The following is a 15,661-nucleotide window of genomic DNA, read 5'->3' on the forward strand; positions in this document are numbered from 1 at the left end:
TCACTCTGGTAGTCCTACTCGTCGAGTTGGGGCTCCCCAACTTGTCGAGTAGGTTTCTTAACCCGCGTCCAAATTCCCATTTCTACTCGACGAGTTTGGGGCCTCCAACTCGTATAGTCCCTTAGCAAAAATGAGAATTCTTATTTAAAATACCTACCAGGAACCGGGCGTTACAACAATACTTGAAAACAATGTAATATTCTCAATTATATTTATGATGGTTGTGTTTGCTTTGATCACTATTGTACATTATGTTGTGATACTGTTCATGAAGTCATCCACCCCCAGACGTCTCTGCCATCCTGGTTTGGGGGTGTGATAGATTCTAAGTTGAGAAATGGCCAAAAACCTATCTTTCTTCATGCTTAGAGTAAAGAGAGCTATGGCATGCACTCTCTACTCCACCAAATGACCATATATCATCCTAAACATCAATCAAAAACTCAAGAGCTTTAAAAACTCTATGGAACAGGCCACCAAGGGACCAAAACTAATTAAAATGGACTAAAACTCCATATATTCATATATATGAAGATAAAACACAATAAAGATTGGAACTTTATGACTTACAAAGGTCTAGAGGCGAATAGAGGTTGAATACTTCAAATGCATAACTTCAAAGACCAATCTTTCTTGTTATTCTTCCTTTTAGAGCTTAATACCATCAAAAGAAAGCACCAAATATACATTAAGATAGTACCAAAATGGATTTAGGAGAGAGGATGAGTTCCAAACACTTCAATGCAGGTTATGGTTTCATTAGAGGTGTTCTAGAGGAGGCAGAGGCTGAAAACGACAAACACTTGGGGTTAATAGCCTTTAAATACCCCCAAAAACCATAAAAAAAAAATGCACAGACCACTAGACGGGTGGCGTCCCGCATTTTCAAAGGATGTACCAAGCTTTCCTATAAATTCTTGATTTTCTGGTTTTCAACTTCAGCTTCGAACGATCATAATTTCTTTTTTATAACTCTGTTTTCAGTGATCATTATATGCACACAGATGAATTGAAAAGCCCTACGATTCTATCCACTTACTTTTAGCTTAAAGCATACGTAAATTAATTTATTCATACGTGCAAAAGTACATAATATTACTTTTCCCATTTTACCCCTTTGGATCCAACGCAAAATTCAAGGGATTAAATCACTTAACCAACATTATCAACATACAATAAGGTCTAAAATCTATTCCCTTGAATCCTAAGACCTTTACCTGATAAAATTATGGTTCTTTATCCTAAAATCAGGAACATTCGAAACAAGATGTTATAACTATATGTCAAAATGGTCTTTCCTACCAAATGTACCTTGACTGGCCAATTCTTATTTGATAGTCAATCCATTATTAGCGTGATTAATAAAGAATTTAGATATTAGCTTCTATGATCAAATAGTCAGTTACCAATATAGTATTATAGTTTGATACGTGTTGTTTGTACATGTATGCAAACCAAACTACTTAGTTGATTCAAGATTGATCAAGTGAGTTGCATTAACTCGTTTATTAAGTTAAATTTATATGTATATGTGATGATCATGAGAGAACATATAAAAGGAAGTGATCAAGGTTAAAGGATGATCATGAGTAACGCTATAATGCAAATTGATCACAATTTGGTCATGAGTGACCCCATTAGGGAAAGTGACAGTATATGGTTGGTACTAATAATATTTGTTAGGATTATATGATAAGTATTTATCTGTTATGTAATAAATGCTTAATATAATTGGTAAGTATTGTTTTTTACTCGCTAAGATTTAAGCTTACTCATTGTTTATTAAGATTTCAGGATCCTCCGGGGTGAACAAAGGGAAGAACGCGGCCTGATTGCAACAACGTCCAAATTATATTTAATATGCTTAATATATTTTATATGTTTTAAAAACTTTATTTTGGAGACTACTGCTATTAGTCTAAATGATTATGTTATATGTAAAGAAATTTAAAAAGAAGACCTATACAAAAGTTTTAATTTTTTCTATAAAAAGAATAAAGGTGTTACATTAAGATAATAGTTAAAACTAACACTAAATTAAGAATCATATTTAATCTTATTCATGCATAACCCGCATGTAGCAGCCATTTCAAAATTTGATTCTAATATAAAATTATATTATCATATTGTTAAAAAAACCATATAATTTTATATATCAATATTGATGGGTTTTGATACAAAATATAAGAGAGTTTTTCATAAAAACCGTAACAGAAGCTTTAAAAATAACAACATTATTTTCTAGGTTATTTCAAAACAAAACCACCAAGGATCCTTTTGAAGAGGTTAGAATAATATTAAAACCAACCATAGGGTGTTTTAGAATGACAACCTTTGAAGACTTTGAACCCACTTGGTTTTGGGGTGTTGATGAAGATAGAAAGATCAAAGAGGATGATCTTCTCTATAAGTATCCACCATCAAGAATAAGGCACTCAAAATGCTAGTTCCTTCTTGTAATACTTTGTTCTTTAGGAGTTTAAGTGCTTAACAAAATAAGCACTAATGGAAGACACAAAGGGAAGCTCCAAAAAGCAAGCAAGAATATTGCATGAGAGAGAAGGAGGGAGAGCTAGATGGTGTCGACCATGAAGAGAGAAATATAGAAGAATTGCATGGAAAAAACTAGCCACTTTGCAAGCTTCTACACTCCTTTTATATTTTACCACACATGGTTAAAAGTTAATCTATAAAATACTATAAAGTATTACCTAGTAAAGTAAGCATGAGGAACATGGGAGAGAGGTTGATAAGAAACTCTCATGCCTCCCATATTTCCGGCCATGGTGTAGAGATGAGTCAAAATGATTTGTCTAGTTTCTCTAGTTACATAAAGGTAACTAATGGTAAATAACAAGCAAATCTAAGGATAGTCAAAGTGTTAAAAACTTTGTTCATGACTTATTAAATCATACTATATTATATAATAACTAGTTATGCTATCTTTAATTATTATTTTCACAAAACAATAATTATTCACTAATTAAATACAAGAGTTGATTAATTATTAATAACCATATTAATAATAAATATTCAAAATGTGTCAACTTGATAAAGGTGTGACCCTATAGGATCATATGTTAATAGAAACATAATTCAAAAATGATTCTTGAACATACGGATCCAAGAAATATAACAAAAGAAGTATCATCTCATAGTTAATATAACTAAGTACATAATTTTAACATGCACAATACGAACATCCGCCTAATATATCTATATAAGAAAACCCCTGAATTATTATTATTACTAAGCACGGGGAGTCGATAACTGTTTTCCCACTCACAGCCGTTGGATCGCTTCAAATTTACATCCTAGCCGTTCTAATTCGCTATTTATAGGTATTTTATGGTTTCTTTGCTCGATGCACAGCTCCACTAAAGATGATATTCTTATCCATGTCTCCCCTCGCACGTTCCCTGCAGTTTCCCTACTGTTTAACCTTTCCACGTTCTTCAACCTCCATCAAGATCGATGTCAAACTTCTAACCTCCTGGAGGTTGAATCCATTAAGCGCCAACCATCCAATGATTCTTGTCCCCATGAACCCTAAATTTTAGTTGTTGACTGCTACAAGTCAGGGTTCTGATTCCTATATAAATCAATGATGTCAAGATAATTTCATCACCAACACTGATTACCTTATCAGTCATGGAGTAATCATCTGATTTCTACATTAGGCATCGACAAAACCTTAATTTACTTTGTCGATTGTTGGTACTTTAATGGCAGAATTAGATTTCTTCATTAGTATCTAAAAATTTGATAATCAAAATGGAATATCATTAAAAGTATGTGCTTATTTTTCAGATTTCATTATTGGTGGTTTTTTTTCTATAGACGAAGGTCAATTTTTATTGATTTGGGTATGTTTTCTTCCTATTGAACCGATTTACTAAGTTTTTTTTAAATTTATATCATTGTTTCTTAAATTTCCATCTCTGTAAGAATCATACAGCCTGGATGTTTCATGTTATCTCATATTCTCAGTATTTTCTCTCCCAATTTCCATCTTTTCTTTCTTATTCATTTTTCCTTTTTGGATTCAGATCATACAAAGTTAGCTACTTGTTGGGAGGTGAACTTTCTTATTTATTTGTCTAAAACAATTGCATGAAATAAAAGAAATAGTCGTATGTCATGTTGTTTTCTCTTACATATTTGGGTTGATATGTTTAGTGATGATCAGTTATGAAGAAGCACAATGTTCTTTTTGTATGTTAGTTTCATGAAGCAACATTTATGTCCATAGTTTTCTGAAATACCATGAAAAAACTCTATCTAGAACTAAAGATACTAAGGTTAGCATATCAATTTGAAGATGTAGAGGTTTCACATTCTATCTTGTGACTGGTTGCCGCTGTTTTTTAGGATTGCTGCAATTGTGCTCTTATGTTTATTATAATAAGTGGTTGATAAAGGATCCATAAGTATTAGATACAAACTCCTTATACATGTGGTTAGTTCCAACTATTACTCCTTCTAGTATAATCTAACATCAATAAACTGACACATTTGTTCACATTGTAATGTAGGGGAAACCCAACTTCAATGCCCATGATCCTTGTAGATATCAATAGTCATTGTGTAAACATATTACTAATACCTCTCATGGTATTTGGCTTTAAGGAAGCACTTCATGGGCATGCAAAGATTTCATTTGACCATGTTTGTGCTCCATCTAATAATATCATTTTGGAGGAGGGTCGGGTTGTGGCATTGTCATTGCTCATGTAAATTAGACACCATCAGTTCATTTAACCTTCTTTGAGTTTTCTTAATTAATTTTTTGTTATAAAATAGGTGTGTTCAGATTAATTAAAAAGGTTTCTTAGGAAGACCAGGAAACCCCTTGGGAATGGTTCTTAAAAGAAACACATATGATGAATTACATGGTTTGTTCAATGATGGGTTGTGGGTTTGTAATTACATTTTTCATAAGCTGACTTGAATTCTTTATGTGAAGTTATGGATGAAATTGAAGTTCCCAAACCAATTAGTTTCCCTATTCGTGGTGGTAAAAGGAAAGGGAAAGCAAGAAGGAGAGGTTAGTTAAAAGTTATTTTCAATTCATTAATTGTTAAATAACATGAAATAGTTTTGTTTCATCAACCACTATGCTTCAGGCTACTTTTTACTAAGATGATTGTGATTATTAGTTAATCTTGGAGCATGTGATGAAATAGTTTTGGCCATGTTTTAAAAGCCAACACTATTTTATACATTCTTACCAACTAGAATGACTTATGTATTGAAGACCACATCCATTAATAACAAGGTACCCTCACTTGAATATTTATGTTTCTTTAAGTTTTTATTAAGTTTTTCTTTCTATATATCTTACATAAGGAAATAATCACTTTTTTTACATTGATTTATGTTATTACTCATCCATTTGACAGGTGGTTGAAACAAAGAGAGATCGAGTGTGCGAAATAAAGAAGAAAATGTATGAGGTAAATCAATTTTTTTAAAGTTGTAACCCTTTTGTCAAATTGTGTTCTATGTACTCCATTCATATGCCATTCCATTCCATATAACCCAACAGTGCCTTACATTGCAATACATTTCAATCTTCAATTGCTTATGTTTATGAATTATATTGTTTATATACTATAAAGAATTTAACGTGAAAATTTTCACTTATTGATGTATTATATTCACTATATCAAGTGTTGGGTTATAAAAATTATGATCAGTTTCAGGTGTTGATCTTATTGCCAATGGCAAGCATTGCGTATCGGGTAATAAATAGGGTAATTCACCTGACCCCTTCAGGACATAGGGCAAGTATAAATCACAACAGTTAGTAATGTTTCATGTATTTAAAGATAAAATAATCAAAATTTCTTCCTTTTCGGTCCCACTCCCACATGTTAACATAGAGCATATTGGTCGGTTCTATGTTGAGTTTGGCTATGGACTACAATATGGTGACCAACTAGATGAGTATGATGACAACAAATCTTGGAAAACATCAAAGCCTTCAGATCTCCTAGGTGTTTTGTGCTTATCTGGAATCTGTTGTCGGTTGTTCCACAACTTCGTATCATGCAAAACAAAAGGGTGAATTTCACATTCTATGAGTGGGTTTTTGCTATATTTCTTTGTATTTTAAAGACTTTAAATGCTCACTGTAGGTAGTTGCAAATTTTACATGGGATCCGACTATAGTTGGTATTATTGTTGGCCCTATGTTGTTGAGGAAATAGGTTTGACCTTTCTCCTTCACTCTTTATATGAACAAACATATTTCGATAAATCTATATTAGACGTGATATTCTTTTGGATCTGTAGTAAATTTTTTTATTCACATTCTTTTGCAGTTTGCCCATTTATTATTCTTGTTAAACAACAAAAAAAGTTGTTGAAGATTACATTAAGGTATTTGAATGTTTTTTCTTCATTATTAAATTGTGAATTTGTTTTCCTATTTTCGAGTCTATGAAGCCTAATCTGGAAGTACAAGTTGAACAAGCTGCTTATGCTCCTCCACAAATGTTTACAAATTTCACCATATAGTTCTCGATCTCTACCATTTGACCAGATGATAATGCTTTCAGGTCTTGGGGAAAATCATATATTTAATCCAGTAGAATCTCCTCCAGATACAATTACTAACAAACCTCAATTTGAAGAAAACGCCTCAGTTGTTGGTGATAATCAGGATGTAGACGAGCTTATGAGTCTACCACCATGTTAAATGCATATTCCTTATGGATTTTATTCCATCTGATTTATTGATTTCTCACTACAACTATGGTAAAGTTATAAAAGCGATTGAGAAGACGGAAAAATAGCTGCCTGGATATTTTTATGCCAGGTAATTTTCTTTAAATTTCAATTAGAAAAAATAGACAGTCCAAGAAAAAAAGAAATTTGGTTGAATGTATCATGTAATAATAAATGTGAGAAAATATATTACGAAAGTAATGTTATCGGGATGCAAAGTGGCTGAATGTAATCATGTAAGTTTTGAAGGAATGGAGTCGTAACCAATTTCTTATTTTTTGTAGTTATTTATTTTTGATTTTTGGGAACTCAAGATTCTACTAAAATTTCTTTGTATGTTAAAAGGTTTATTGTAACACCCGATTTCCGGTACGTATTCTAAATTTAAAAATTATATGTTTTTACATTGGGACTCGGCGAGTTGGAGGCCCAACTTGTCGAGTAGACTAGACTCTTGGACGCGGGATTTAAGTAACCTACTCGACGAGTCGGAGAGCCCGACTCGGCGAGTAGGACTGTCTGGATGAAACCCTAATATTTAGGGTTTGCACCCTATTTAAGCACCTTATCTTGTCCCAACCCAACCTCCATCGTCCCTCCCAGTCCAGAAAAGCCCTAACTCGAAACCCTAATCAATTATTGAGTGTTCTTGAGCTTCTTGGTGCCTTTTGTGTGTATTTGAAGTTAGAGAAGAAGAAGGAAGCTTGAGAGATCAAGAGGAAGCAAGAAGATCCAAAGGTTTTGGCATATTTCCAACTCATTTGAGGTATAAAGCTGAAACCTTGACCATCTATCTCTTAGATCTCTAGTTAGGGTTCATTTTTACCTTTTCTAAGCCTTAGAAGTGCCATTCTCGGGATTTTGTGGTTATAGAGGGGTATGACTTCAGATCTGGAACCATTGAGGGTTCCTATGGCATAAAGGTGCCAACTCTATTGCCATAAGAGCCCCATGCATCTTGTAGACACCATTTTAGGGCCATTTGAGCCAAATACCCCATGTATGAACGTCAAGTTTGTAACTTTACGTGTATTATGGACCCTAGGAGGCCAGATCTATGTTTTGGGTGTGTTAAACCTGACTGAAATCAACTGTATGGACATGGACTTTGGAGGAATCGGCGAGTCGTTCTTGGGACTCGACGAGTCGGGGTATGGTTCCCCAACCCTTTTCTGCTTGGATCGAACTGGTTTAGTCTAAAAGAGGACTCAACAAGATTGTTGTGAAACTGGGCATGGAAATCATGGAGCTCGGCGAGTTCAAGAGCAGAACTCGGCGAGTTCAAGGCAAGTCCCAACTGCATGAAGGCGTACTCGACGAGTGCATAAGGAACTCGGCGAGTCTAGGGCTAAATGTGTATTCTTGCATGAAGAAGGACTCGACGAGTTCAAGGATGAACTCGGAGAGTCAGATGAAGAAGGTCCCGACTTTGTATGAAGGAGAACTTGGCGAGTGCGTGCAATCCTCGGCGAGTAAGATCGAGGTTCTAGTATTTTGATGATTTGGGGACTCGACGAGTTGTTGGGTCAACTCGGCGAGTTGAGTCAACCAAATGTTGACTTTGACCTAGAGTTGACTTTGACCAAGAGGTTGACCTTGACTTTGGCTTTGACCTGAGTAACCCTTGTAAGGGTTAAGGGTATGTAAAGGTAAATTAAGGAAGGTTGTTATGTGCAGGAGTTGAGAGGAGTTGATCCCGACATCGAGGACAGTTCAGACTGCACGACATTGAGGTGAGTTACCTTCTAGTAGGAGTGGGTCTAGGGCCACAATGTCGACCCACTAGTAGGAGCTGTTGATAGATGATTGTCTTTGTGATAATTATCTAGGTTTGATACTACCTGATGTGTTTTATGTGCTAGCATGATTTGTTGTATGAGTTAGTGGTAGTAGGAGGGGAGTAGTCCCCGAGTTCGGTCGTTAGGACCGAAGGGTAGGCCGACACCCCAGATATGCCTGACAGTATGTTTATGCTATGTTTTGTGTGGTAGTAGTAGGGGGTGAAATAGTCATCGTAGCCGGTTGAGATAAACCGGAGGGTAGGTCAGCACCCCAGAACTGCTTGACATGGGTAGGTCAGCACCCTAGAACTTCTTGACATGGGTAGGTCAGCACCCCAGAACTGCTTGGCATGGGTAGGTCGGGCACCCCAGAATTGCCCGACAGTATGTATGTTGTATGGTATGTGGTATGATGGGGGAACTCGCTAAGCTTTGTGCTTACGGTTTTCAGTTTTGGTTTCAGGTACCTCTTCGTCGAAGGAGAAGGAGCCGACACTGTAGCAGCGCATCGCACACACATGATTCCGCATTTTGAGAACCATGGGATTGTACTCTGACATTATTACTATTTTGATGATATGATTTTTGAGACATGTGATTATGGTTTGATGACTTGAAATGATGATGATGATGTTTTTCAGTAACTGTTTTATAAGTAATATGATTAAAAACAAAAATTTTGGTCTTGAAATTGGGATGTTACATTTACTGTATGGTTTGTTTTTTCATCTTGGCTACTATTAATCATTGAGATGTTACATTTACTGTATGGTTTGTTTTTTCATCTTGGCTACTATTAATCAGTTGATTTTTTATTTGTTTTTATTGACACTTAGCCAAATACCAATGATTCATTGTAACTTTAGCCTATGCATAAGAATTAAATAGATAAGACATGTGTTTGATTCTTGAAAATATATATTTTACAATGTTCTATTATAGACGTGCACCATCAGTTTCATCGCTATATATTTTTATGCAAGTTAACTTCAATATTATCATTTTTTTTTGTCAAATTTTATGATTTATTTCGTTGTAAAATGATATGTATTGTCAAAAACGCGTAATATAATGTTTGCTTAACCGTTGAATTCCTAGAAATATAAACTACTATCCATTATTATCCAAATAATATTTGGTAGATTTGTCATTGTAGTAGTGTTAATATAGGAACAAAATACATATTGTATAATATAAAACAAAGTAAAATCAATTTTTAATTACATCGGTCAGTTTGAAGGATCTTGGTTCTTCTTCTTGAAGGTAGTTCGCCTTATCAAGACACGTTACAAACATCTTTTTCTCAAATTAATTGAGATATAATTTTTGTCAAATACATAATATTCTCTCACACAATTTCACACCTACTATATTATATGAAAACCCATCTTTTTCATCCTTCACAACCAACTTATTATTATTATTTTTTTTGAAGTAAATATAAACTAATTCACATAATATTAAACAAATTCACAAACTACTAAGAAATCACACAACACGATTTCAATATATATCTTTATGAATGAAATACAACTTCGTAGGTTTGAGAGTACAAAGAGAGTCTAAGAGAGAGACACATTGAACGAATTATATAATCCGCTCCTATTCATTTCTACGGTACCATTGGATGACCAAAATATTTCACTGACGGTATCGCCTCTACCCCGACATAAGCGCCACTATATCTACCCAAGTGCAAATTTAGAATTTATGTAGTGATGTTATGATAAATGTAAAAACAAATACTAGATCTTGGACTTTAGTAACTAGATATATCTTAAAATCCAAATATCAGGACTGCTATCAACCGGTAAATTTATCTTTTTATAGAAAAGATATAACTTGTATATAAATAAAAGAAATCGACTCCAGATTAAACATCACCGGTCACACTCACTTTTCACGTCACCTCTCTCTCTCTCTCTCTCTCTCTCTCTCTCTCTCTCTCTCTCGGTGTGTGTGTGTTAAATCTTTCCTGCCTCAGGATAAAAGGTGGTCCAAAGACAAAGTTCGCTTTCAACAAAAAATGGCCGAGGGAAGAAGAATCAAACTTCCACCAAAGTCAACCACTATGGTCAAACCAACATTCAAAAAGGTCCAAGTCGTTTACTATCTTTCCAAGAATGGTCAACTTGAGCACCCTCATATCCTAGAAGTCTCACATTTTGTTCATCACCAGCTTCGTCTCAAAGGTTCTTCATTTTCTTCAAATGATTTAACCTTCTAATTTTTACCTTTTAGTGTTTGACTTATACGTTTGATACTGTAGACGTGTTGGAGAGACTCAGTGTTCTTAGAGGTAGAGGAATGCCTTCTCTCTACTCTTGGTCTTGCAAAAGGTCGAAGCTTTTTACCTTTTTCACTCAAAATATCATTTGTGTTTAATTTAAAAAATCTTTATTCATTTATTGATATAAATGTGGTTGTTTTTTAGGATGTACAAGAATGGATATGTGTGGAATGACTTGGGTGAGAATGATGTAATTTGTCCATCAGAAGGAGATGAGTATGTACTCAAGGCTTCTCAACTCGTACACCACTCGCCAGGTTAAATACAATTTCTCTTTCTTTTTTAATAAATAAATGGTTATATGATGAAATAGGAGAGAAAGTGCAACAGTATACTCTTATAACTACTATCTATCTTATAATAGATATCTGTGTATGTATTTATGTTTGTTTATAATGATGTTTAATATTTTTTAGCAATTCATATAAATTATATGATATTATCTTTATTTTATTTGTTATGCAATACTGTTTTTACCTTTTCAGTCAACTTTGCAATTGACATAAGTTATATACTTCCTCATTCTCATATTAATTTAATCGTAATCTTTTATTTTTGGTTTGTCTTAAAATAATAATCACTTTCAAAAATAAATAACTCTTTAACTGAAATACCCCTCACTAATAATAAGTCTTATTTTAGGTTTTTTGACCTTAGATAAACACAACTTATTTTTTCATTGAACCAATAGAAGAACGGCTATATTTTTTTTAATGCATGCATTAAAACCTTTATATTTTCAAAAGTTTTGTACTAGATAGGCGATAACCTAATATTTGTGGCTATGTAGGATTTACTGTTATTAAAGTCTTAGATAATACAATTTAACATTTTAAAAAATAAAAGTGGGTTTTTAGATAATTTGTTCAAAATTTATTAGGGCTTTTCAATCTTTTGTTCATCAAAAAATTGTTAAAAAACAACCAGCGAGGACAAAATGAGATTTACAGGTTAAAAGAATAATAAAAATAGATATGGAAATAAATGCAAGAGAATGACATTCAACTCCTTAGTCCTTTTTCTAATTAAATTCACTTTTACTTTTCACTGTATTGCTTCTTAAAAGACATAACCACAACAGGCTTTTTTTTTATGTACGTCTCGGATTAACACCATCTTCTTGCATGTATTAAATTCTGTATTATACCTGTCTTCATGCCAAATTTTCCTTATTAAACAGATTATTTCAGTGTTGTAAATAGTAAAATGTGAACGTCAATGAAACGGTATCTTTTTTAAGGTAATGCACATATAAATATTTACAAATTCTTTCGTTAATTTTAAGATATGTAAAATTTTGTTTTATTTAGCTATACAACAGATAAAAATACATTTTAAGAATCTAACAAATTTATATGTATTAGATAAAATATTTAAACATAAAAATTCCAATGCTTATATATATATATATATATATATATATATATATATATATATATATATATATATATATATATATATATATATATATATATATAGGAAAGGGTTATTTAGAAAACAAAAAACCCTAAAAATCATAAAAATGTATAAAAAAAATACTTAGAGATCAAAAAAAAAATTTTGAATGTTTTTTATAAAAAAATCGCAGTTTTCTATACAAATTCACTAAAAAAAATTTTGAATTTTTTTTTTTACAAAAAAAAAATTGATTTTTTTTTTTTCAGCGAATTTTAAGAAGAAGCTGCGATTTTTTATAAAAAAAAAATCAAAAAAAAGTTTTGTGATCTCTAAGTATTATTTTTCAATGCATTTTTTTGATTTTTAGGGTTTTTTTTTGTTTTTTGTTTTCTATATATATATATATATATATATATATATATATATATATATATATATATATATATATATAGGGCTAAGTTATAATGTGGATGAACAACTTTTGTGCGGACGTGTGGAGAGTGTTATTCTACGAGAATTACTAAGAGAATAAGTTGTTTAGTAATGTAAATACGTTCAACCTCACACAACTATCGTCATTTTCATGCATTCTCACTAATTCTTATTCATTTTTGTTCTCACGCATCGTTTTTCACGCATTTTCATTTTTACAGAATACGACTCAATAAACATTCTGACAAAATGAGAATAATAATAATAAGTCTATAATAACCTTATAATAACCTTATAGACGATTTAGTTAGTAAGAATATGTAATAATGACAATAATTATGTAAGATTGAACGTATTCACATTATCAAACAACATATTTTCTTTGTCAATTTCACAGAATAACACTGTCCACACGTCTGCATAATATATATATATATATATATATATATATATATATATATATATATTTGGAATAACAACATAATTTAAATCGAAATTAATTATGATCTAATAACTTATTACATCTTTTTATAATGTGTGGTTATAATGTCTAATGCTCCCGAATTTTAGGGACTTATTTCAATTTTATGTAATCAATATATTTTGTTTTCATATAAAAAAAATTAGTATAATGTGTTGAAGATCGTTAAATTCCGTACTTTTTTGTTCTAAAACTCAATTTTTTTGATGTTTTTTCTTAGATAAACACGAATCGCAAATGGCAGTCCCAAAACGCAGCCAGATAACACCGAAACGACATACCGAATTCAACGAAGAGGAATTAGATTTTGAAGAAAAGAGAATAAACTACACAACCACTCCTTCAAGATGTTCAAGGGATATCCTTCCAAAACCCACCATCGTCACCACACCATCACCTCCATCTCCATCCAAGCGGTTTGAGGACGGCGATCCTTACCCACCACTGAGTCGTAACTCGGTGCTTCTTCACTTAATGGCATGCGGTGGCTCGATGGGGTTTAAAGGAAAAGCAGCTGATCATCATCATCATCAACAACCACCACCCAACACAGCGGCTAGGAAGAGCAGCTGTAGCTCTAGCAGTTTACATAAAGATGTTCTGTGTAAGGCGGCGGTGGCGGTGGCAGTGGGTGTAGGTGAGGAAGATGAGATATGTTGCATGTCGGAGAATCCACGGTTTGGGAATTTGCAGGCGGAGGAGAGGGAGTATTTCAGTGGGAGCATCGTGGAGACGATGACGACAGAAGACAGGGTTCAAGTGGAAACCATGTTGAGCAAGTCATCATCTTACAAAGAGGAAAGGTTTGTGACGCATGTTTTATAAAAATTATTTGATATGTTTAGGGATAATCACATTAATTATCAGATCTGTAATTTGGTGTCAGGATATCCAAGACAACAGTGTCAATGGTGGAGGATGAAGAGGAAGTGAAGAGAGAGAAAGCTGTGGCAGGGAAATGTATTCCAAAGAGATTTTGTTAAAAGCCCACAAAGATTTCACAAAGTCTCCATGTCGCATATACGGACTTTCTTTTTTAACTATTTGTTGTTTTCCTAATGGACAAAAAACCTGAAACAGGGTGGACTTTGAGTTCTAAAAAGCTGGTAAATCGTATTATTTGATCAGCACATGCTTAATCTGGCGTTTTTTGTCAACATCAATGAGATTTCAATAAAAAAAAAAAAAAAAAAAAAAAAAAAAAAAAAAAAAAATTGAAAGAAGCCTAACTAGCGTAGATTACAAAACAATATAAAAAAAGTGCAAGAAGCTTGTCATGTTTGGTCCCGATTATGGGGTAGGCTCTGATTCAATTTGTACACTTTGCATAGACGTCCCGGAAGAAGAAAAACACTTATTCTTTGAGTGTCGAATAACATGTCATGTTTGGTCCCAATTATACAGTTGGTGGAAAGTTCTGCCATCAAACCCTCCATCCCTAGAAGACTTTTGTAACCACAAGATTACCTCATGGTCTTTAAAATCATTTGTTGAAGTGCAAGAAGCTATAGTCGTGACTTACATGTGGATTCTATGGGGTTTCATAAATCTTAAGATCCCCTCCAATGATTCTAAATCTCATACTACATTAGTAATGGAAATCCAAATCTTATCATTCCTATGGATAAATGCACGAAATAAAAAAAAACAGCCCTTTTAGATGGATCGAGTGGTGCAATGATCCAATCCTAGAATGCCATGGTCGAATTTAATGGTCTCCATTGGTCCTCCAGGTGCTTCACAAGTCGTATAATCAGGTCTGTTGTGTAAATAAAACAACCACAATGCTCAATAACCACAACTCCGGATGGGAGGGCTGGTTGGGTGTTGTTTGAGTGTTAGCATTGTTTGCGATTGTTTTGCTCTTTTATTTTTTCTTCCCTCTTTTTCTTTTCTGAATATTCTTGAATACTCTGTATGGTCGCTACCATTTTATTTATAATATATTTTGTTGCCGTTCAATATATATATATATATATATATATATATATATATATATATATATATTGAACGGCAACAAAATATATTATAAATAAAATGGTAGCGAGCATACAGAGTATTCAAGAATATTCAGAAAAGAAAAAGATGGAAGAAAAAATAAAAGAGCAAAACAATCGCAAACAATGCTAACACTCAAACAACACCCAACCAGCCCTCCCATCCGGAGTTGTGGTTATTGAGCATTGTGGTTGTTTTATTTACACAACAGACCTGATTATACGACTTATATATATATATATATATATATATATATATATATATATATATATATATATATATATATATATATATATGATGAGATCCGTTAAGAACTCATAGTTTTCGGAGAACCTGAGAACTAAGGGTGCGTTTGGTACAGAGAAAATGAAATTGCAATAAAGAATGAAAATGCAGAGAAAGAGAATTAAGTTGGAGAAAGAGAATTGATTCCACTGTTTAGTAGAACTGAAAATACACTAGAGAAATGTTTCTGAGAATTATTTCTCTTGTTTGGATGTATTAAGCAGTGAATTGGAAATGAGTTTTTTCTTACCTTATTTATTTCTT

General features: G+C 33.0%; 1 protein-coding gene across 1 annotated transcript; it reads left to right on the top strand.

Annotated features, from left to right (window-relative positions):
- Positions 1–10,411: 10,411 nt before the first annotated feature.
- Positions 10,412–14,251, top strand: LOC145116506 (UPSTREAM OF FLC protein (DUF966)). Its single transcript, XM_079052845.1, has 5 exons — positions 10,412–10,705; positions 10,783–10,852; positions 10,948–11,060; positions 13,335–13,917; positions 14,001–14,251. The coding sequence occupies exons 1-5, from the start codon at positions 10,540–10,542 to the stop codon at positions 14,095–14,097; spliced, it is 1,029 nt and encodes a 342-aa protein (XP_078908971.1). The 5' UTR covers positions 10,412–10,539; the 3' UTR covers positions 14,098–14,251.
- Positions 14,252–15,661: the final 1,410 nt, after the last annotated feature.

This window comes from Lactuca virosa, chromosome 5 (genome assembly GCF_052849685.1).
Source record: "Lactuca virosa cultivar CGN04683 chromosome 5, Lactuca_virosa_CGN04683_v6, whole genome shotgun sequence".
Classification (NCBI taxonomy): Eukaryota; Viridiplantae; Streptophyta; class Magnoliopsida; order Asterales; family Asteraceae; genus Lactuca; species Lactuca virosa.